The sequence below is a fragment of the Nyctereutes procyonoides genome, unplaced genomic scaffold (assembly GCF_905146905.1).
Source record: "Nyctereutes procyonoides isolate TBG_1078 unplaced genomic scaffold, NYPRO_anot_genome, whole genome shotgun sequence".
Lineage (NCBI taxonomy): Eukaryota > Metazoa > Chordata > Mammalia > Carnivora > Canidae > Nyctereutes > Nyctereutes procyonoides.
In genome coordinates this window covers 54,578,026-54,602,925 of record NW_026575047.1, presented here as the reverse complement: position 1 = coordinate 54,602,925, position 24,900 = coordinate 54,578,026, and the positions used below count along the sequence as shown (strand labels likewise).

The 24,900-nt window shown below is 45.4% G+C and overlaps 1 protein-coding gene across 3 annotated transcripts in view; it reads left to right on the top strand.

The window, feature by feature from the left end:
- OTUD7A (OTU deubiquitinase 7A) overlaps positions 1 to 24,900 on the top strand; it is a 391,545-nt gene that overhangs the window by 352,682 nt on the left and 13,963 nt on the right. For all 3 annotated transcript variants that reach the window (XM_055326737.1, XM_055326738.1, XM_055326739.1), the window contains 2 exons: positions 4,027 to 4,154; positions 6,424 to 6,573. In XM_055326737.1, coding sequence (XP_055182712.1) covers positions 4,027 to 4,154; positions 6,424 to 6,573 — 278 coding nt within the window. The remainder of the gene's footprint in view (positions 1 to 4,026; positions 4,155 to 6,423; positions 6,574 to 24,900) is intronic.

Genomic DNA, 24,900 nt, shown 5'->3' with positions numbered 1-24,900 from the left:
AAATATTGGCTAGTTTTTCCATTTGAAACACAATGGCTCTGCTTTAAATTTTGCATGTGGAATGCTATGGCAATACGTCTGTGCCTGGTACATGGTCAACCCTTGCACTGTTGCTGCAGTGAGGCCCTTTCTGCATAGCTATTTAGACACCAGAGTGTTCCTACATGGAGTAAAGGTGCAACTGAGAACCCAGGCTGAGACAGGTGCCCCTCACCTTGCCATTTCTTCTTCTCAGCTTTAATATCTGACTTTCTAATGCCTCATCTCTTTCCAGGGCTGACCTCTCCATCTCCTGGATTAGTGAAGGAATAGCACTCCACATTTCTAACATATTTTTCTCTGAGTATGCAGGTTGTAACTCTGTGTTCCCTCTTGTCCATGCTACTTATTATCTTGTTCAACTGTCCACTTGCTTGTGAGCACTTACTGTATGACAGGGACCAGCAAGCAGCTTCTGGAAGCACTTGAACCTCACACACCCAGTAGCCTTCCTCTCAGCTGTGACTGGACAGGATAATCACCTGGGATATTTTTAAAAGCACAGCCACAAGCACTGTATTTAGACTTGGTGTGTGTATGTATATTTAAAACCCTCCTTTTCCACTTCTCTTCCCTTCCTGAAAAATTCAGTCCTAAAGCCATGTGGTGTGGCAAAGCAAGGTGAACATCTGCAATGGGCAGGTAGAGGGTCAGTAGGACACAGAGGACCAAAGCCAGAGTGTCATATCCAGTAGGGTAAAGAGGACAACTTGGAGGCAAGGTAACAGCAGAGGTGGGCAATTGCTTACATATGGAGGGATTGATCAAATAAGGAAATAGTTTAAGATTAATAGAAATCAGGTTTCTCACTGTTGGAGAAGGGAGTTACGAGTAGAATTAACTTGGGGGTGTTAGATTGGAATTGGGAGTATCAGAGGACTCAAAGTTAATAGAAAGATGACAGATGAAAATATTTGTATACATATGTGAGTGTAGACAGCACACACATGCATTCACTCTATTCACTGAGTCTAGAAGCAATGACATTCCAATACTAATGATCATATTTTGGTTTCTAAACACCATTATCCACTATTAAAAAAAAAAACTCCTTAGAGAAATGGTTGAAGAGAAGGTACAAGATGAATCTGGATAAAGATGTGGGAGATATATAGATATAGATATAGATATATAGATATATATACACAATGGAATATTACTCAACCATCAAAAAAGAATGAAATTTGCCATTTGCAACGACGTGGATGAAACTAGAGGGTATTATGCTAATTGAAATAAGTCCATCAGAAAAAGACAAATACCGTATGAGTTCACTTACACGTGGAGTTTAAGAAACAAAACAAATGAAGATAGGAGAAGGAAAATAAAAATAAAATAAGATGAAAACAGAGAGGTAGACAAACCATAAGAGACTCCTAACTCTAGGAAACAAACTGAGGGTTGCTGGATGAGAGGTAGGCAGGGAGATGGGGTAACTGGGTGATGGGCCTTAAGGAGGGCAGGTGATATGATGAGCACTGGGTATTATATGTAACTGATGAATCACTAAATCCTATCTCTGAAATTAATAATACACTATATGTCAATTAAATTGAATTTAAATCTTTAAAAAAATTTTATTAAAAAAAAAAGATAAACCTGGACCATATTCTATGTCAGAAGGCTAGGAAGCCCTCTGAAAAATGATGGGGCTGTGTCATAAGGACACAGCTTGAATGAGCCACATTAACCCAAGCAGGGCATATCTGAGCATCAAAATAATCACCAATTGATTATAACTCATTGAATAAAATAGAAACCAGGATTCCAGGGTGATATCAATCAATGTATAAAGATTTGATGAGGAGTAGAATATGTACATAGATTTACAATTCCTCCCCACATAATGCTTATTAATGATGGAGGGGAAATGAGTAGCTCTATAGTGGGAAGCCTGACAAACAGCTAAAGAGAATGGCCCAAGTTGACATTTCCAATAGTGGGACAGTCCAAAGGCCCAGGCCACCTGATATGACACTGCGAGAAGGACACAGCATAATCCAATACAATCTAATCACATCAAGAAATAAAGGAACCCAGACTAAAGACATTCTGCAGAATACCAGGCCTGTAGTCTTCAAAAGTGTCAAAGTCACAAAAGTCAAGGAACCCAAGAAAAATGTCCTAGATCAAAGGGGTCTAATGAGATACCGCAACGAAGAGCAGCATGCTGGAGTCTTTGTTTATTTTTTTTAAAGATTTTATTTATTCAGTCATGAGAAACACAGAGAGAGAGGCAGAGACATAGGCAGAGGGAGAAGCAGGCTCCTCAAGGGGAGCCTAATGCAGAACTCAATCCCAGGACCCCAGGATCACGACCTGAGCCAAAGGCAGACGCTCAATCACTGAGCCACCCAGGTGCCCCTGGAGTCTGTTTAAAAGACATTTTGGGGACAGTTGGCAGACTGTGACTGGGGTCTGTCATGGTGATCAGATTTATTGGTGTATTAGTGATTGGATGTACCCTTGATTTCGATGACTGCATTGTAGTTTTGTAGGAGAATGTTCTGTTCATAGGCTAAACACCCAAACTTTTCCAAGATTCTGGATTTCAGGTTGGCAATTTACTTTCAAAAAATTCCAAACAGGGATGCCTGGGTGGCTCAGCAGTTGAGCATCTGCCTTCGGCTCAGGTTGTGATCCCCGGGTCCTGGAATTGAGTCCCACATTGAGCTCCATGAAGCCTGCTTCTCCCTTTGCCTCTCTCTCTCTCTCTCTCTCTCTCTCTCTCTCTCAATCTCTCTCTCTCATGAATGAATAAATAAAATCTTAAAAAAAAAAAGATTCCAAACAAACAAAAAAGAGATTTATACTATATGCACAAGTTTTCATCATCTTTTGGTTGCTGTCAAGTATTTTTAAATATAAAAATAAAGCATTTTGAATCACCAAAAATAAATAAATAAACTTTTTTAAAAAAATAGGTACAATAACAACAAATTCCCCGGTGATTGATGCATTCCTGAAGAGTCACAGCTTTTGTTCTAGAAGTAAATCAAGTAGTTAGCTGTGGGCCAGAGCGGTACAGCTATTTCCCCAGGCCACCCCATCCTGGGTGCTCCCACAAAGCTCCACTTGCTAGCTCTGCCCCCCCGCCTTGCTCCAGTTCTCACAGACTTCCCTTGGTTAATTCTGGACGTCACCCAAGTGCTCAAGAAGTGCAAGTGCCACCTGAGGGTCTTGTGTGAGTGCTGCCACCTTGGCACCCATGGATGCTGCAGAGGCCCCACCAAGCTGTGAGCTCTGGCTCTCATCTCAATGGGCTCTTCCATTGGGGTGGCTGGGTTGTTGAAGGACTCCCGGCTACAGTCTTCTGCCCAAAACCAGAGTTCTAAGTGAATGCATTTCTTGGAGGCAGCTCTTTCTCCTGAGCCTCAGACATGAGTCAGGGATGCAGGCTATGGTGGGACCAAGTAGCCTGGTTCAGAGTCACTCCCCTCCTGCTCTGAGGATTGAAATCCAGGTAACCTTCTCACCACCCTCTTCTGTTCCGGGGTGGGGAGTATTTCCTAGAAAGACCTCAGATCTGTGTAGCAATGGGCCCCATCAGCCCACCTGACATGCACAGATGCACCTGTGCCCCTGGTGGGTAAGGCTTCAGCTCAAGCTGCTGGATATAAGAATGAACCAAAAAAGGAAGCCTCCATCCCTGCTTCCCCCACTGCATCCTTGTTAAGTGTCCCCAGATAACTAGCCCCCATGTTGCCATATGCACTCTGGGTGGGCTGCCTCTGTTATCAGGGGGGCCTTGCCTTAAAGGTGACCACCAGCTATCACCAGAAGCTTCTCTTTCATTGTCCCCTGGACCACCCAACACAGGGTGGGGGTGAGGATCTGGGCTTTGTGTTTTTGCCATCAGTGGGTGGCATTGCAAGGAGGTGGCCTCTGAGGGCCTCAACAGGTGGGGTCCATAGAGGTAACATCTGGATGGAAGGTGTCTTCAACAACCCCCACCCTAATTCAGGCTTGCTTTGCTTTGTCTCCTAGTGTGGATAACTCTGAGGACCCCGTGTACGAGAGTCTAGAGGAGTTCCATGTGTTTGTTCTCGCCCATATATTAAGAAGACCAATAGTTGTCGTAGCAGATACAATGTTGAGGGACTCAGGTGGAGAAGGTAAGTTTATGTGTAATAAAACAGCCATATATGATACATGACCCAGAAGACATAACATCCCAATTAAGAAAGAGGCAGCCTAATATACAAGTTGAGGCTTCCAAAAGGCCACAGAGCCTTATTCTATAGGGATGAAGATCATAATATCTATCATTCCTCCTTCACTTGGTATGGTTAGTGTTCTTCCCCAGTGGCAGGAGGGGAAGTCATCCACGCATCCATCTATACTTTGTGTCATTAGCAGGTGGCCATGAGAAATCTGGCTGAGTGACAGTTGGAACTAAACCTAAAGGGTCTCCCAGTCCCCGCCCATGTGCTCAGAGTGAGAGAAACAGCCCACATTTCTCCAGGGGTGCCAGGCGTATCCCAGGGCCCCTGAGCCACTCTAGTCCCCTCCTGCCCCTCTGCAGGCTATGTATGTGTCAAAGAGAAAAAAGAGACAGAAAGCATGTCACAGGGCAGAATTGGGGCTGGGGGAGAAGAAGGAAAGGCTGCTTATCTTACCCCCCCCCAAGAGCCAAGCACTGGCTCTCATGGCCCCATTTGCATGTGTTCTCTCTCTTGGCCTTCCCCGTACCCTTCCAGGGTGGACACTGAAGCCCAGAGAGCCTACACAATGTGCCCCACACCTCAGCTAAGGCCTTGGAGGAACCAGGTCAATGCAGGACAGGAAGTGCCTGCAGTGGACCCTCCCTCCAGCCTTTCTGCCAGAGCAAGTAGCAAGGCCACTTCAGGAGATCATGGGGCAACCATGCTATCTAAAGAGTAGGGAAAGAAGAGGAGTCAGGGAACATGGGCCAGAAAGGTCACGCCCAGTGCAGCCGCCCCTGCCACTCAGCAAAACTCTCCACTTCCAGCCCCTCCCAGACTATTTTCACTTTCTTTTCACTTCCATCACCAGCAGGAGCCAGTCCCTTTTGGTGTCATGTTTCCCTTTTGTCACTTCTCAAAAAGGTCTCCTTGCTAGGTAAATGTCAGTGACTTATCCCTCCAGCCTAACCTAAATTTAGACCTGAGTCTTAACAAAAGTCATGGGGCTTCCAGAGGGTCCTACAAATTAGGATGATGCCCATAATGCTAAATCACAAATACCAAAGGAAGTCCAATGGGGCCATGGCTGTCATGGTGGGAAGGAGCTGGGAGTACTCTGGTCTTGCCCAATGCCATCTCCTTCCCTGTGCCACCCAGTGACAGAGGCAGCCTCTCTGCCTGCAAAGTCTGGACTCTCATTGGGGTCCCCCTGGACACATGAATCTGTTCCCGCACAAGGCTGGGTCCATGCTTTTTTCTATCCTACTTGTGCCCAAGAGTGTGGCCCTCTTGAAAGTGGACCTACCCCCCACCTCTCAGCCCATGGGCAAAACCAGTGTAGATAAAGCAAGACTGTTAGAAGGAAACCTAAGAGTTCCTCAAAAGCATCACGGAAGCTGATTGTTCTTGCATTCAGCTCACAGAAATACAGTAAGTGAGTCACTGATTCCAAGGCCAAGAGGCAAAGTTCTTTATGATTAAAAAGTATATGCTATACCAGGGCAGATATTTCTGGAAGTTATTCTATTTCAGTGAAGGTTTAGGTTTCTCTTCCGTATCTTTGATGAGTAAGAAAATGAACATGATTATGTCCCAGTTACTAAAGGAGCCAATCCCCATCTCTCATTTCCCATCTGACTTACAATTCGGTCCTGGAGCTTTCTGGTTGGTTCCTTTGGACTCAACAGAAGAGCTTCTCAAACTATAGAACAAGCAAGCTCTTGAGAAGCATAGATTTTGTTCTGTATATAAATGCTTTCATGAATACATGCAGAGGAAGAAGCTCATCCCCAAAAATGTGGATTTCCAGGCAGTCATCGGGGTATGTCATTGGTGAGTTCTTGGTCACCTGTGCAGGTCTCAGGGCAGCAGTCTGTCCCTGGGAAGATCACAGTGAAAAGCCTCGGCCCTGTCCCTCTTGTCTCCAGGGTGCAGCCTGACAGGGCACAGGGACAAGCAGGAGGACTCTGCCATGGGGGCAGGAGGGAGTGAGGGGTTCCCTGGGCATGCGTGGAACTGCAGGTCTCATCCCCCTGGTACCTATGAGCCTAAGCTTTCTCACCCATTGCCAGGTGGGCAACACCCAACTTACTGCCATGCAGGTGGGGCAGCTAACACCTAAAGCCATGGTCTGAGCCCACCCTCCCTTCCTTCTGTCCCACCACATCATGCAGGGTGGTGAGGGATGTCTCCCATGTCCTCTTCAGGCTCCACATGCCCTCACCATTTCTGTCCACAGCATTTGCTCCAATCCCATTTGGAGGAATTTACCTGCCCTTGGAGGTGCCTCCCAACAGATGCCACTGCTCACCTCTGGTTCTTGCCTACGATCAAGCACATTTCTCTGCCCTTGTGTCCATGGAGCAGAGAGATCAGCAAAGAGAACAAGGTATGCCCACTGCCACCTCAGAGACAATGTACAGGGCAGGGGTGGGCATAGGATGACATGGGGAGGCAGAATGTGGGGTCCTCCACAGGGAGCATACTCATGCACATTCAGCAGTGATGGGTTTTGTGTGTAAATGGTACCTAAATGAGTATGCATGTATATATGTTATCATTGGAAGTGACAATGTCAGAGACAACTTTTAATTTAAAATACAAAGCAAATTAATAATTTCTATCACATTTAAATAGCTTTTTCTATTTTTCCCTTTCACATATGTGTATATTTTATATGGATATAATTCATCTTAGATGTAAATTTTCTTAAGCCCCTAGAGCAGAGGTCAGCAAACTATGGCCCATTGCCTATTTTTGTAAATAAAGTTTTATTGGAACACAACCACATTCATTCATAGAAGGAGTACTGGTGTGGCAGAGCAAGCATATGCTATAGGAGTGTGGTGTTGGGCATGGAAAGGCCTGGGTGCTGCTGCTTCTTTGCTGTGTGGAACAAGGGGTACTGTGTGACCTCCCAGCCTGCCTCTTTGTCTGTCTGCCAGGGCAATAATACCCACCTCCCCAGATGCTGAACCTCTCACCTTCCCTGCCCTGCCCTGGAGCCTCTCACCCCCATTGAAGGACATCACCACTTAACTATGAAGTGACCACTGCAGGATAGTCCCTCCATGCACTGAAGTCCTCAATGGTCTTGCGGGTAATCCCTAGGAAACAGCATTGCCTATCCTTAGGCAGTCCTGTCTCCTGATCCTTCAGTATTGCTTCAAAGATAAACCTAAAGGTCTTGACTATATCCCTTCCTAGCCATCAGTAGGGCCTAGTGTCTCCCCAAAATGACCTGCTAAAGGTGGAAGAAATAGAGACCTGTCCAGGAAGCCATCACCAGAGGAAGCCAACCGCAGGGCTCCTTGAGGGTGGCTGTCCTTCTTTCTGGCCTACAGCAGAGACTGCAGGGGCCTTTTGGCAAATACCAGATCCTAGCATTTCAGTTATTACTGTTACCTGGTGGTTGGGGGTACTGGAAAGAAGCTGAGAGGTCAGAAGCCCATCTAAGTAACAGACTCAGCCTCTCTTCTCAGCCTTTATAATGCCAAGGAGAATGGAAACAACCACAGAAATCCATGCTGTAAGCCCCCAAAGGAAGATATGGGCTGCAAGGGACTCACAGGAGAGAGGGGCCACTGCTGCTTCTATCACAGGGAGTCTTTCCTGAAGTGGTGGTCCAGGGCTGGCACAGCAGCTTTCAATGTTCTCAGGGATTCAGGTTCCTAGCATCTCCTTGCTCTACCATTATTATCCTATGGTTTTATCTTCATGATCATAAGATGTGTGCTGCAGCTGCAGATTCATAATGATGCTCAGGGAAAGGCTCACTTATCACCTCTGCAGGATGCTCGGTGGCACACATAACTTTGGAAACTGACAAACAGCAGGAAAGGATCAGCCCAAATCCCACATTTCCTCAGTGAACTGGTGAGGGGACTTTGCTCTGAGCAGAGGTATCCCTGTAAATCACGAAGGGGGAAACAACAGCATTGCTAAGAGCTGAATTCATATGTTGAAGTCCTAATCCCTTTTCCTCAGGATGTGACTGTATTTGGAGATAGGGCCTTCTGAGGCTAAAGTGAGGTCATGTGTATGGTCCCTAATCCACCTGACTGGTATCCTTATAAGAGATTAGGACACAGACACACAGAGAGAAAAGACCACATGAGGACACGGAGGAGACAGCCATCCACAAACCAAGGAGAGAAGCTCAGAAGGAACCATCCTTGCTGACAACTTGATCTAGGACTTCCAGCCTCCAGAACCATGAGAAAATACATTTCTTCTCTGTTGCTTTCTTATAGCAGCCCAAGCAAACTAATACAGACAGATGAGAATACCAAGGTCTTCAAGCCCAAGTGCATGGATGAGTCTAAACACAAATAAGCAAACACCATAAAACATGGTTTAAAAAAACATATTTTCAGAGTTTATTGGGAGCAACAAACAGTTGTGTTGCCCCTCAGATCTCTTGGGATCTATTTCCCACCTGAGACCTGAGACCTGAGACCTTGATCAACAGTGTCCCAGATGTTTACAGAAGATCTTTTCCTCCCAGGCCACCTACCTGGAAGGAGAAACCCAGCTCTGACCCTGCATCCCACCCCCTCTCCACACACACACACACACACACACACACACACACACACACACACTACAGTAGGCCAGCTAGATACCTGGGTGGAGGCATTACAAAGCTTATGACTGACTTCGGCTTCCACTGAGGACCAGTCAGAGCCAATGACATCTTACTTTGGCTTCCAACCCACAACCAGAGCTCATGAGAAATAAACACTGTAGGGGAGGGTGCCTTGGCACCTCTGACCTGCCTCTTCCTCACAGAGCCACCATGTCCAGGCCGAGAATTTGTTGGAACTGGAAAGAACACCAGCTGACCCAGTGCTCCAGCTGCGCCCCACAAAAGAGCAACTCACACAGGCCACCTGGCCATTCAGGGCCACAGGCAGGGCTTGAATGAGGTCTCCTGACTCCTATCTGGGACTTCTTCAAACTTTGTTTGACATTTTCTTCTAAAGGAGAAGAAAAGGAAAAAATGCCTACTGGAACTTTTATAGAAGGTAGAAACAAAATGACGGACTGGTGAGAGACCAAAGTGTGCTTCTGCCCACCTCCAGTGGTCTCTGCCTCCAGGAGAAGGCCAAAAGGAGAGATGTGGCCTGGGGAATCCCCCCAGGTTCCTCTGCTCTCTCCACACCATTTAACTTGTCTCCTCCCACAGCCTGAACCCAGGTTATCTCTCAAATCACACGTGGCTGCCAAGTAGGTGCTGGCTGTAGCCAGGTGCACTGAGCAAGGGCAGCGTCAGCATGAGAGCCTGGCCATGGCCCGCTCCCCACAGGCAAGCTGTGCAGTACGCCTCTCTTTGAGAATTCCTTTTCTCTGTCCTGATATCCTTCCTGACTAGATTGTTATGACCAATAAATGAAGGATTTGATTGCCCCAGGGCAAGTCAGATAGTCAGCACTCAACACATCTGGGTGAATGTGCACGGAACAGATGCTAGATGGGAGGTGCCAAGATTGGGCGGCACCTACCTGCAGTGTGTGCACAGTAATGTGGAGAGGAGCCTTGAGACCAAGAGGACCCCAGGGATTCAGAGATTCAGAGGGGAGAGATAAAGGTGCTGCCCAGAGGAGGTGGCATTTCACAGAGCAAACCACATGGCAAGCCCAGGGGAGCCCACTCTAAGCAGGGATGTGCACTGGCTAGCCCTGGCCCTGGAAAGGCCCCCTTAGCCACATGGAGGAGGCCCAGGTGTCCAGAGCGGAGGAGGAATTGACGTGTGCTCTGGGAGGCTGAGGATGACTAAGTGGAAAAGAGAAGGGGAAGGTGTCTGGTGTATACAGAGCCCAAGAGTCCATTCAAACTGCAGAACTCCTGTGTTCAATTTATCCAATCTGGACATTTCTGGCTCCATTCATTGGCATCACCTTCTTGACCAACAGATGCTACATCCATCAGTAGTTGACTAAGGGTATATGAGAGCTCCCTAGCCTCGCTCATGTAGGGGGATCTGAGGGCCCATTATAACTGATGGTGGGTTTTTCAAAAAGTAATTTTCTGTAAGCTCTGGTTGAACCAGAGCCCAGCAGGTATTTGGAATGTGGCTAATCCTCACAACTCCACTCAAGGGAAAGAGGGGTCATTCCACTGGTGGCCCAGCAGAGCAAAGGGCAGGACTGCCACATACCTGGTTGGGGGCATTAAAGCCCTGACATGAGTGCTAGGCATTCCAAGAGCCAGATCTGGCCTATAGTCAGGGTGCAGGCTGTGGGTGGGCTCCAGCTGTTTCCTGTACAACCCAGTGGACCTGGCTGCATGGATGTTGTTCAACAAATATTCCCTGAGAATGTTTATGTGATGGCACACTATTCTGGGCACTTGTGACCAGGATAGTTAAATGAGCTAACTGGTATAATGAGTACCTGGAATTGGATTCCTTACTTCGCAGGGGCAAGACCCAGTGGCTTCTGGGCCTCAAGCATGGGTGCAAGCAAAGCAGAGCCTCACCTGGGTGACCAGGTGACCAGGTGAATGGGGCTCCTACAAAGAGCTAGGAGCTCCAGTGCCAGGTGCCCCAAATTCAGGGACCAGTGTTCCCAGCCTAGAACAAGGTCCAGGGCAGGCATTGATGGGGCTCTTTGTCAATGCCCCCAGTGTCCCCTCATGCCACACAAGATGCTGGAAAAAGGGAACAAGTCCTAGCCTGTGCCCTCAAGTCATGTGGCATCTCAGCAAAGGGAGGGACATGAAAACCACGTTGATACTGAAGTTTCCAGCATGGGATCAATATGAGAGGTTCTCAGACCACAGTGGGGCTTGAAGTTCAGGAGCAAGCAGCCCAGACTGCTTTCTCAGAGAAAGGAGATGTGGGACTGGGAAGGTCAGGCTCCAGGACACCTGCTGGTCCCCCACTGTCGAGTGTGGCTATCATGCAGCCACAGTGGTGCCCTGCCTCATACCATGGAGGACGCCCCTCAAGATCTCCCAGCATCCCAGGACAGAAGCCAATAGATACAGTCATCACAGGTCCAGAGGAGAAGTAATCTTGTCTTTGTGTCTCAGGAACAATGTTCTAGGAGCCTTACAATAAGGGGGAAAAAATGTATTCTAGGCTATGACATAGCGTTCCTTTCTTCCCACCTCCTCCTGCCTGGCCCAGCATGTCTTATCTGTGTGTGAAAGCTCCTGAAGGCTTAAAAATGCAAGAGACACTCTTTAAACCTCTCATCTAAGTGACTTCCCTATTGAAGTGGTCTTCTGAAAGAACCCACTACTCTCATAGCTCTTTCTGTCTCAGCGGGGCTTCTCCTCACCCACTGCTGAGGTCAGCTGTCTTCAAGTGCAAGAGTCTTTCTGTGTCCTGCAGGCCAGGGCTGCTCATGGGGAGAGGGAACAGCTTGCAGAGGGAAGGTTGGGAGCTGGAGAGATTGGTAAGGTGTGGGCAAGTTGAGTGTGCAAGGCTTTTCCAATCCATTTTAAGACTTTTAAAATAAAAAGTATGTGTACTTTCTTGGTAGCTTCCATATCTATGTTTTCTCCAAGAGAGGATGTTAGTCCTTTGCCCCCATGACACTCTAAGTCCTCTGGTGCCCACAGGCATAACACCTATGGGCTTCCCTGTCACCACATCTTCAAATGACTCTAAAATTCTGATCTAGGCGAGGTCTACACCCCACAGTCACACCAATCCTTGCGTGCACTTCCTGTGTGCAGGTGCCATTTTAGGTCCTTTCCAAGGACAACTATTAACCCTCCCCATTTTCTAACCAGAGGAGGAACCTGAGGAAGGACAGACCATCCCTGCTCCCCAGGGAGCAGTTGTCATTGGTGAAGGGTTGCTAGGACAGGTTGGATAATGTGGCTTCTAAAAAGGAGAGTTGGCCAAAGAGGGTGGTAATTGGGACACATGCATCCCCCAGAGGGGGGGTACAGGAAGTGGTACCCCAAATCAAAGCTTGCTTGGGATAAACTACCATCTGGCACCAGGTGACTCAGGTCTTTTTTTAAAAATCAATGTATAAGGTAATTATTTATTTAAATAGTTTTTTCCTAAGTGCAAACAACTTGAGAGCCTCTATAGTATATCCAAGGCCACACAGAATTCAAAGCTCTGCCCTTGTCCCTTCAGATCTCCCACTCATATAACCTAAAAAGTAATGTACTGTGGTCCCTAAAAATCCAACTGGTCACAGATGGGGAGGGTGTATGCCAGGGTGAATAAGGACATTGCAGCAATGTTCATACAGCCATCAGTCAGCTGTTTGAACATCTAGACAGTTAAGACCAATGTTTACAGATGATCACACCAGACTTTGCTGTCCATTTACTGGAAACAGAGACTCAGTACACCCCAAAATGTGATACTTTTTTGTTTTTGCAAAGAGCAGCTCGAAACTTTGTCTCCTGCCGCTTAGAAACAATATACCATATTAATTAAAATGAGTCATTTGGGATTTTATGGAGCCAAACAGAATAACCTCACACAACAGGTCATGAAAGCAGTTTTTAATCTGTATTTGATGCACAACTCATAAATTCAATGTCAACTTATATTTCATTATTGCCCACACCAAATACAGTCTAATGTTTCCTTTCCAATCTATCTGACAACAAACCCCATGCTTTTTCTTACAGGATTGATCTATAATAAACAGCACGTATCCCTTAAGTAGACATTTCTCTTCACCTGTTATGAATACTAAGTATTCCATTTAAATAATTTTATAATTTTGTAACTCTAGTTACCTAAAATTTGGAGTCAAAATCACTTTATCATATTCCAATCAAATTGGCCCTTCTGGGTACCTGTCTCAATACAATAATGGGGAAAAATATGGAACAATCCACCTGTTACAGAACATTACAAGAATCAAATAAATTTATAGTAGCAGGAAGGCTTTAGAAACCAGAAGGTGCCTAAGGAATACAAACTGCCTTCATTGTCTTTGCAATTAGCCTCCCTTCTCTTTAACAATTTTCTAAATTTGAAGATTGCCACTGAAAGATAAAGCTCGGGCTATGAGGGAAGAGCACAGCTTGCTTTCCCCCTGTGTTCTGCAGCCTACCTCACTGGACTGCGTGTCACATTCCACTGCTGCTCCTCCTAGATCCCAGAGCCCAGCCCTTGAGGACAAAGCCCCTGTCTGCAAAGGCCCCTTGCTAAAGAGAAAGATGAAGAAGAACTGGTGTGGGGGTGGGGGGACATCCAGAATTTTAGCTCAGAACCCTGCACCCCAGAGTCTGGGGACTAGACAAAGTCATTTTAACATTGGTTCCTGACCCATAGAGCCTACAAAGAGCCACCAAGCAGCCAGGATCTGCAGAAAGGATTTCAAGGCTATGGAGCTCTGTCTTTGTCTTACAGGAGCATGTGTGGGTTCAGAGAGCAGTCCTACTGATTAAATGCACTGGAGTGCATTTATCTACTAGACATCTGCCTATCAGTCCATGTGCCAGCCCAAGGACCACCAGCTCTGAAGCCTGAAGCTCAGTTCCAAAAAGATACTAGTTACAGTCAACTGTGAGGAAAGAACTGGCTCAGGGTCTTTTAAGTAGTAATCCTGAGAACCTAGAGAGATAAGAAAGCAGGAATATGCCTTGATGCCAGGTTCCCCCTGATGAGCGCTACCCTGTCCCCTCCTGAGCTCCACAGCGGGCCAGAGGCCTGGATCCCCTGACATACCTTCCATGGCACATGAAGAGCACTCCCTCAGGAGCACACCAGCCACCATTTCCCTCAACTCCTGAATTGGCACCAGGCCCCACCTGCACATCATGTGCAGGTCTGTTCATCAGGCTTCACTGGGCTCTTTGTGGACCTACAGGGTACTGATGTGTGGTGCTTGGGTATGTGTTGCTGGAACACAGGTCCCCACCAAACTCCCCTTCAGTAGAGGGGAGAGAAGCAAAGCATGGGGCACCTGTCCATCCTGTCTTCCTGGACGTGGGGAGCAAGTTTCTTAGCCAGTGTGACAGCCTGGTTCTGCTCTCTGAGAAGACCCTGAGGGTCATGTCTACTGCATCCACTAAGGAAACTCACTGGGGGCTGAGACTGTCATCACACACTCTGGGTGTGAGTTCAGGAGCCCAGGGGTGGAGCTTCCTTAGCCTGAGGATTTCTTTCACAGTACAATACCCTGAATTCCAGTTTGTATTTTTTCCAGTTTTTGTCTATGTGCAATCAGACTGCCAAAACAAAGTACCATAGACTGAGTGGCTTAAACAAGAGAAATTTATCTCTCACAGTTCTTTTTTTATTTAATTTTTATTTTTTTTTTAAATTGGAGTTCAATTTGCCAACATATAGCATAACACTCAGTGCTCATCCTGCCAGGATGCCCCCTCAGTGCCCGTCAGCCAGTCAACCCACCCACCTCCCTTTCCACAACCCCTTATTCGTTTCCCAGAGTTAGGTGTCTCTCATGTTTTGTCAACCTCACTGATATTTCCACTCATTTTCTCTCCTTTCCCCAATTTTCCGAAATGGTCCCTTTTTATTGGTGAAGCTACAGGTTCCAATTAAACGTCTGCTATTAAAAAGTCTAATATTTAAATGACTGCTTTTTACTTGATGATGAGCCTTTCTGAACGGAGGAAACCATAGATTACAACATTTGTTTTCCTTTAACCTCTTAATTGATGAGAACTCTCTATTTGTTGTTACCTTTAATCAGAGACACGAAGGCCTTTTAGGTGGTTTTTCCTGCATGGGAGCATAGGTTGATCCCATAAAGATCTACAGCTGCTTTCTCTAGAATAGTCCCACGTGTGCCCTTCTCAGTAGATGCTTCTCGAGGTTTGGGCAATCCCTGCTGCAGCAGCCGCTCATGTGACAGAGTGAAATCACACTATTCATTGTAGGTGAACAATTTCGACTTCGTCATAAGGATATATTAGAACGGGGGGGGGGTCCCGGTAACCTCCAAAAAAAGTTCTCTATTGTGGAATTTCCTGGAAATATTCCTCTTGTCACATTTAACACTGGATTTTTATAGTGGGCCATTAACAGGACGTTCTTGATCATGGATAGATGAGTTGTGCCGGATAAAGTCTTGGTCTTGGGTCCTCAAACCTCTTAAATTTCCTGAGATAACATTTTATTCTGATCTTACCCAGGGCAACACATTTGGGATGTTCTTAAAAAGAAGTGGATAATTTTATGCCTAACTATGTACAATATGTAAGCTGAAAATGTATTAAAATTCAGTGTGTACGTGAATACCATTCAAAAAAAAATTTTACATTCCCCAAATGAATGAGACCATATAATGTTTGTCCTTCTCCAATTGACTTACTTCACTCAGCATAATACCCTCCAGTTCCATCCATGTTGAAGCAAATGGTGGGTATTTGTCATTTCTAATGGCTGAGTAATATTCCATTGTATACATAAACCACATTCTTTATCCATTCATCTTTTGATGGACACCGAGGCTCCTTCCACAGTTTGGCTATTGTGGACATTGCTGCTATAAACAACATTGGGGTGCAGGTGTCCCAGCATTTCACTGCATCTGTATCTTTGGGGTAAACCCCCAGCAGTGCAATTGCTGGGTCATAGAGAAGCTCTATTTTTAACTCTTTCAGGAAACTCCACACAGTTTTCCAGAGTGGCTGCACCAGTTCACATTCCCACCAACAGTGTAAGAGGGTTCCCCTTTCTCCACATCCTCTCCAACATTTGTTGTTTCCCGTCTTGTTAATTTTCACCATTCTCACTGGTGTGAGGTGGTATCTCATTGTGGTTTGGATTTGTATTTTCCTGTTCTGCCAGTGAGGCAGAACATTTTCTCATGTGCTTGTTGGCCATGTCTATGTCTTCCTCTGTGAGATTTCTCTTCATGTCTTCTGCCCATTTCATGATTGGATTATTTGTTTCCTTGTTGTGTTGAGTTTAATAAGTTCTTTATAGATCTTGCATACTAGCCCTTTATCTGATACGTCATTTGCAAATATCTTCTCCCATTCTGTAGGTTGTCTTTTAGTTTTGTTGACTGTTTCTTTGCTTGTGCAGAAGCTTTTTATCTTGTTGAAGTCCCAATAATTCATTTTTGCTTTTTTTTTCTCTTGCCTTCATGGATGTATCTTGCAAGAAGTTGCTGTGGCCAAGTTCAAAAAGGGTGTTGCCTATGTTCTCCTCTAGGATTTTGATGGATTCCTGTCTCATATTTAGATCTTTCATCCATTTTGAGTTTATCTTTGTGTATGGTGTAAGAGAATGGTCTAGTTTCATTCTTCTGCATGTGGATGTCCAATTTTCCCAGCACCATTTATTGAAGAGACTGTCTTTCTTCCAGTGGATAGTCTTTCCTGCTTTGTCGAGTATTAGTTGACCATAGAGTTGAGGGTCCACTTCTGGATTCTCTATTCTGTTCCTTTGATCTATGTGTCTGTTTTTGTGCCAGTACCACACTGTCTTTATGACCACAGCTTTGTAGTACAACCTGAAATCTGGCATTGTGATGCCCCCAGCTATGGTTTTCTTTTTCAATATTCCCCTGGCTATTCGGGGTCTTTTCTGATTCCACACAAATCTTAAGATGATTTATGCCAACTCTCTGAAGAAAGTCCATGGTATTTTGATAGGGATTGCATTAAATGTGTCAATTGTCCTGGGTAATATTGACATTTTCACAATATTAATTCTTCCAATCCATGAGCATGGGATATTTTTCCATTTCTTTGTGTCTTCCTCAATTTCTTTCAGAAGTGTTCTGTAGTTTTTAGGGTATAGATCCTTTACCTCCTTGGTTAGGTTTATTCCTACGTATCTTATGCTTTTGGGTGCAATTGTAAATGGGATTGACTCCTTAATTTCTTTCTTCAGTCTCATTGTTAGTGTATAGTTCTGGGCATTGATTTTGTATCCTGCCACACTGCCGAATTGCTGTATGAGTTCTAGCAATCTTGGGGTGGAGGCTTTTGGGTTTTCTATATACAGTATCATGTCATCTGCAAAGAGGGAGAGTTTGACTTCTTCTTTGCCAATTTGAATGCCTTTTATTTCTTTTGTTGCCTGATTGCTGAGGCTGGGACTTCTAATACTATGTTGAATAGCAGTGGTGAGAGTGGACATCCCTGTCTTGTTCCAGATCTTAGGGGAAAGCTCCCAGTGTTTCCCCATTGAGAATGATATTTGCTGTGGGCTTTTCATAGATGGCTTTTAAGATGCTGAGGAATGTTCCCTCTATCTCTACACTCTGCAGAGTTTTGACCAGGAATGAATGCTGTATTTTGTCAAATGCTTTGTCTCATCTATTGAGAGGATCATGTGGTTCTTGTTTTTTCTCTTGTTGATATGCTTTATCACATTGATTGCTTCATAAGTGTTGAACCAGCCTTGCATCCTGGGGATAAATTGCACTTGGTCATGGTGAATAATCTTCTTAATATACTGTTGGATCCTGTTGGCTAGTATCTTGCTGAGAATTTTTGCATCTATGTTCATCAGGGATATTGGTCTGTAATTCTCCTTTTTGGTGGGGTCTGTCTGGTTTTGGAATTAAGGTGATGCTGGCCTCATAGAATGAGTATGGAAGTATTCCATCTCTTTCTATCTTTCCGAACAGCTTTAGTAGAATAGGTATGGTTTCTTCTTTAAACGTTTGATAGAATTCCCCTGGGAAGCCATCTGGCCCTGGACTTTTGTGTCTTGGGAGGTTTTTGATGACTGCTTCAATTTCCTCCCTGGCTATCGGCCTGTTCAGGTTTTCTATTTCTTCCTGTTCCAGTTTTGGTAGTTTCTGGTTTTCCAGAAATGCGTCCACTTCTAGATTGCCTAATTTATTGGCGTATAGCTGCTCATAATAAGCTTTTAAAGTCATTTGTATTTCTTTGGTATCGGTGGTGGTCTCTCCTTTCTCATTCATGATTTTATTAATTTGAGTCTTCTCTCTCTTCTTTTTAATAAGGCTGGCTAATGGCTTATCTATCTTATTAATTCTTTCAAAGAACCAACTCCTAGTTTTGTTGATCTATTCCAGAGTTCTTCTGGTTTCTATTTCATTGAGTTCTGCCCGAATCTTTATTAACTCTCGTCTTCGGCTGAGTGAAGGTTTTATTTGCTCTTCCTTCTCCAGCTCCTTTAGGCACAAGGTTAGCTTTTGTATTTGAGTTCTTTCCAGTTTTTGGATGGATGCTTGTATTAATATGTATTTCCCCCTCAGGACTGCTTTTGCTGTATCCCAAAGATTTTGAACGGTTGTATCTTCATTCTCATTAGTTTCCATGAATCTTTTTAATTCTTCTCTAATTTCCTGGTTGACCCTTTCATCTTTCAGCAGGATGGTCCTTAACCTCCACGTGTTTGAAATCCTTCCAAACTTCTTCTTGTGATTTAGTTCTAGTTTCAAAGCATTATGGTCTGGAAACATGCAGGGGACAATCCCAATCTTTTGGTATTGATTAAGACCTGCTTTGTGACCCAGTATGTGGTCTATTCTGGAGAAAGTTCCATGTGCGCTTGAGAAGAATGTGTATTCAGTTGCATTTGGATGTAAAGTTCTGTAAATATCTGTGAAAATTATCTGGTTCAGTGTATCATTTAAAGCTCTTGTTTCTTTGGAGATGTTGTGCTTAGAAGATCTATCAATTGCAGAAAGCGCCATGCTCAAGTCTCCAGGTATAAGTGTATTGTTATCTAAGTATGTCTTAACTTTGGTTATTAATTGATTGATATATTTGGCAGCTCCCACATTCGGGGCATAAATATCCATGATTGTTAGGTCCTCTTGTTGGATAGATCCTTTAAGTATGATATAGTGTCCCTCTTCATCTCTTACTACAGTCTTTGAGATAAACTTTAATTTATCTGATATAAGGATGGCTACCCCTGCTTTCTTTTGAGGACCATTTGAATGGTAAATGGTTCTTCAACCTTTTATTTTCAGGCTGTAGGTGTCCTTAGGTCTCAAATGAGTTTCTTGTAGACAGCAAATAGATGGGTCTTGCTTTTTATCTAGTCTGAAACCCTGTGCCTTTTGATGGAATCATTAAGCCCATTCACGTTCATTTACTATTGAAAGATATGAATTTAGTGTCATCATAATACCTATTCAATCTCTGTTTTTGTGGATTGTTTCCTTGGACTTCCTCTTTCTTTTACAGAGTGCCCTTTAATATTTCTTGCAGAGCTGGTTTGGTGGTCATATATTCTTTCAGTTCCTATCTTGGAAGCTCTTTATATCTCCTTCTATTCTAAATGAGAGCCTTGCTGGATAAAGTATGCTTGGCTGCAGGTTCTTCTCATTTAGGACCCTGAATATCTCCTGCCAGCCCTTTCTGGCCTGCCAGGTCTCTGTGGAGAGGTCTGCTGTTACCCTAATACTCCTTCCCATAAAGGTTAGGGATCTCTTGTCTCTTGCTGCTTTAAGGATCTTCTCTTTATCTTTGGAATTTGCAAGTTTCACTATTAAATGTTGGGGTGTTGAACGGTTTTTATTGATTTTAGGGGGATCTCTCTATCTCCTGGATCTGAATGCCTGATTCCCTTCCCAAGTTAGGGAAGTTCTCAGCTATGATTTGTTCAAATACACTTTCTGGTCCTCTGTCCCTTTCGACACCCTCAGGAACCCCAATTATTTTTTTCTTTTTTTAGAAATCCCAATTAAACATAGATTTTTTTCCTTCTGAGGCTGTCATTTATTTCCCTTAACCTTTCCTCATGATCTTTTCATTGTTTTTCTCTTTTTTCCTCAGCTTCCTTCCTTGCCATCAACTTGTCTTCTATGTTACTCACTTGTTCTTCTACCTCGTTAACCCTCGTCGTTAGGACCTCCAGTTTGGATTGCATCTCATTTAACTGATTTTTAATTTCAGCCTGATTAGATCTAAATTCTGCAGTCATGAAGTCTCTTGAATCCTTTATGCTTTTTTATAGAGCCATCAGTAGCTTTATAATTGTGCTTCTGAATTGGCTTTCTGACATCAAATTGTAATCCAAATTCTGTAACTCTGTGGGAGAGAGGACTGTTTCTGATTCTTTCTTTTGTGGTGAGTTCTTCCTTCTAGTCATTTATCTCAGTGCAGAGTGGCTAAAAACAAGTTGTACTGGAAAATGGAAGGAAAAAGAGAAAAAAAAGGGTGGGAACAAACAAAAAACAAGGAGGGGTATCCTCTGATTCTATATACTGTAAGTCCCTAGACTTCCCCTAGAACTTTCCAGCACTACTTGGTCAAGAACTTGCTCTTCCTCTGCCCTTCCAGCTGGTCTTTGGGGAAGCAGCCTGCTGTGCTGATTCTCAGGTGTGTGCACCTGGGGGAGCTGCCCCACGCCCGCCAGGTGCAGGGTTCAGTGGGAGCTGTTTATCCTGTGAGGCCCCTGCTCAGTGCCAGGCACAAGGTGACACCAGGAGAAACAACAACAGGGGCTGTGGCCAGTTATCCAGCCCTGGAGTCAGTTCCAGCCATAACTCCACAGCTCCCAGTCCGCAGGGGCCTGGATGTTCCAGGGGCGGGGGGCGCTGATCTGCACAGCTCGGAGGCGCCTGGCAGCAGGAGCGTCCTTGCTGTCCTGTGTCCTCCTGGCCTCCACCTGTGCAGATCACAGCTGGGTCCTGGGCTGTGTCCACCAACGCCTTGGGCTCCAGGGTCTGCGCCACCGCTGGAGTGACACTCCCGGGGCCGCGCAGCCTCCTCACGTGGAGCCACCGCCTGAGCCGCCGCCTGAGTTGCTCCCAGGGCCGGGTGCACTCTCCAGCCCTTTGGGGAGCTCAGCCCACAGTGTGTGGCCCGCTCTCCACCGGGGTGCAGTTCCTGTTAGTGACCCTGGGAGCCTGAGGGCATCACTGCACTTCCTGGGATCCTGCCCGAGTTCCCTGCCAGCGCCTTTCCATCCGGGAAGATTGGTAAAGTTCCTGCTTCTCCGGGACTGGGCTTTCCTGTCCTGGGGGCTCTCACACCACCCGGCCTTAGCCCGGCTCCTTGGGGGGGGCCCTCCCCCTTGGATGCTTTTTTATTAATTTATTTTTTTCTGTCTTCCTACCTTGATAGAAGCGTGAACTCTTCTCACTGTAGCATTCCAGATGTTCTCTCTTTAAATCTCAGTCCAAACTTGTAGGTTTTCAGGATGATTTGAAAGTTATCTAGCTAAGTTGGTGGGGACAGGTGACTTGGGGACCATACTCTTCCACCATCTTGCCCCACCTCTCCTATCTCTCACAATTCTGATACTGGAAGTCCAAGATCAAGGTGCCAATAGAAACCATGTCAGATAAAGAACCTCTTTCTAAACTATTTTTTTTGATTTTTTATTTATTTATGATAGTCACAGACAGAGAGAGAGAGAGGCAGAGACACAGGCAGAGGGAGAAGCAGGCTCCATGTACCGGGAGCCCGATGTGGGATTCAATCCCGGGTCTCCAGGATCGCGCCCCGGGCCAAAGGCAGGCGCCAAACCGCTGTGCCACCCAGGGATCCCAAGAACCTCTTTCTAGATTGCAGATGGCTGCCTTCTCTTGTACCCACATGGCAGAGAGAAACAGACAGGCAGAAAGCAAACTCTTTCTTGTGTCTCTTCTTACAAAGGCACTGATCTCAGTCATGGGGCCTCCATCCTCATGACCGAATCATCTCCCAAAGGCCCTTTCTGCAGATACCATCACATTAGGAGTTAGGTTCCAATATATGAATTTGGGAGGACACATTCAGTCTATAGCAAGTTTATTCCATAGCCTACTAACCAAGCCAAAGATCATATCTACATATAAATGTTAAGCTGGAGAATTTGTGTCTACCACCTGTGAACTTGCTACCCTGTGAGCTTGGTACCCTGTGAACCTGGTACCCAGCCCATCTCCCATCTTCAGCGGACTGGCATCTGCCTTGAGTGCAGGATATCACCCACCATCTGACGCAGCCCCTTTTATCCCTAAAGGGAGTGGCACAGGAAAGACCCCAGGCCCCTAGGCAGAAGCCAGCCCATATCACCCACTCATCCTCTGCTTTCCAACACCTTTAGCCTGAGCTCATCTTGTAACTCATGACCAGAAAGCAACAAGCAATAGCCAACACATACAATCATTTTATGATTGTTTTATGTGTTTGTTTTATGTTCCTAGCATTAAAACTTTGGCTGGCAGGGCTCTGTGTCCACAGAAACAATAGGCGACTGTTCACCTATGCATTTTGGACCTACTTCAGAGAGGCAAAGACTCTGTGTCCCCATGCAGTGGGATTCTCACTCCCCATGTCCCTCCTTCATTCACAGTGCCACTTCATAGGAACCGGATTCCATCTCAGGAGGATTTGGGCTGCAAGTAAGAGAAAACACTCACAATGACATAAAAAATAAAGAGGTTTATAGTCTTATGTAATGAGAAATCTAATGACCAGCAGTTGATTGACTTGAGATCCGACACTCATCAAAGAGCTGAGCTTTTTCTGTGTCCATTGGTCTTGGCTTATTGCCTTTTGTCCCATAATTGTCCCTCATTGGTCAGATGATTGTTGTGGCTCCAAGCGCTATACATTCACATAAAAACATGAAGAGGTCAGAAAAACCCTGGCCCTCCTTTGTGTTGCTTTTAACCAGGAATCGTCCAGCTAACTTCCTCTTACATATCATTGAGGAGATTTTGCTCCACACTTTGTCTCAGAAGTCACAGACAAGACCAAATAAGTCAACTGTGGATGCTTTAGAGCCGTACTGACCCATCCTGACATGCCCAGAAGGTGGGGTCTGCTAGTGAGGACAACGGGTGGGCAGCCAGCAGTGACTGCTGCACTCCCCCATGACCCTCATAAATTTCTGCCTCTCCCAAGACATTTTCAGAGTCCTCCACCATAGCAAGATACCTCTTAGATGGGGGACTTATCAGACTTTGCTTTTCATTTTGCCTTTTCTCAACCGCCCCCCCCCACCATACACTATCTCTAAAACCCTGAGGTTTAGTGAATGTGGGACAAAGGTCATTCCCCAATCCTGTTCCCTCTCTTGACCCACCCAATAGGGCTGCAAGGTGAACTAAAGTCCGGGGCTCCTTTCTGTGACAGCTCACAGGTTTTTACACTGGATTTGGTAGATGGGCTTCAGAGATACACTGACCCAGCTGACATTATTCACAAAATTGTGAACATGCATGTCAGATAGAAGTACTCAGTAAGTAGAAAAGTCAGTATGTATGTGTGTAAGTTTATATGTGTGTACATATATATATTTATAAATGTTGCATACATGCCTAACCATTTTAACTGAAAGCACAAATGTACCTTTATTCCTCAGTTGCATGCTCAGGGGTGAAGGACAGGGACTCTGAAATCCAGTGGCCTGAGTTAAAATCCTGACTTGGTAACTTACTACCTGGATGACAGGATAGGACACTTAGTGCCTCTGGGTCTCCATTTCTTCTTCTGCAAGCTGGCTCCACAGATCATTGGGATCACATGAATCAATTCCATGTAGAATGTGCACAGTAAGCAGCAGACGCCTTTTTGCTGTTACCATCTAGATTCTATCTAGTGTTGTTTGTTTTTGCAGGAGTCATACCTCTAATGTGCCTACTACCAGTTCCACTTTGAACTTCTTTCAAATGGAGCAAAGCCCATGCAAAGTGTAAACTCTCCTGGGCTTTTACGATGATTATATCCTGTCTTCTTTGGCTGTCTCTTTCACACAGTGGTGTTCGGGATAGGTCAGTGGAGTATCCAGGCCCAGGGTATACAGTAAGGAGGGGCACTGTCTAGAGAGAATTTTAAAACAAACTCAAAGTCATTCTGCTTTGTATCATCACTATATCCTACAATTCTAAATAATATTAGTGAGAGAAACCCTCCCCACTGGGAAAGGGCTATTCCCAATGCCCCACCCATGGTCTGCCAGTGCCTCATACCTACCCTTAGTTCAACTTACCTTCCAAGAATCCATTTGATTTTCATAAAAGGCACAACTTGCCTTTATGGATACTTAATGTGCCAAGTACCTGAACTGTACAATGACAACAGCAGTGTGGCTAGACTGGAGGGGACAGGCACAGCATGGTATGCTCACAGTGATGCAGCACCATCCACCATGGGCCTGAACAGACAACCTCAGGGGCAGCCTGCTCCCCAGGATTAGAGAGTCCTTGGTAGTACCGCATATGACCAGAGGAAATGGACAGTTTCCTGGTAACCTGAAGTCCTCTAAGAGAGTTTCCTTGGGGGGGACATCTTTCTGGGGAAAAGTTCTGTAGAAAAGAAACCTTTGCCACATCAGAAACCAGTGGGCAGGGATCCCTGGGTGGCACAGCGGTTTGGCGCCTGCCTTTGGCCCAGGGCGCGATCCTGGAGACCCGGGATCGAATCCCACATCAGGCTCCCGGTGCATGGAGCCTGCTTCTCCCTCTGCCTGTGTCTCTGCCTCTCTCTCTCTCTCTCTCTCTCTCTCTCTCTCTCTCTCTCTGACTATCATAAATTAAAAAAAAAAGAAAGAAAGAAACCAGTGGGCAGTTTGGAGTGTGAGGCTATGGGTGGCTCATCCACCAGGAACTATCCCCTTTCCATGTAGTAGTCTGAGGTAAAGGACTATCATTGCTTTGCACATCAAGGTTTCATGAAGCAAATCCTAATAAAGTGAGTCTGATTTTTCCCAGAGGCACAAGGATGCAAAGTCCTTGCCCACCCAGGGACACTACATCAGGCTAACCACAGACTGTTCTCAGACAGAGAGCAGAGCTACAGCAATGGTAGAAGATGGGAGCAAGGAGAGAAAGGGGACAAGAAAGATTGCTTTTTGAAGGCTCCCTGTTCTTCATCAGCCAGATCCTAG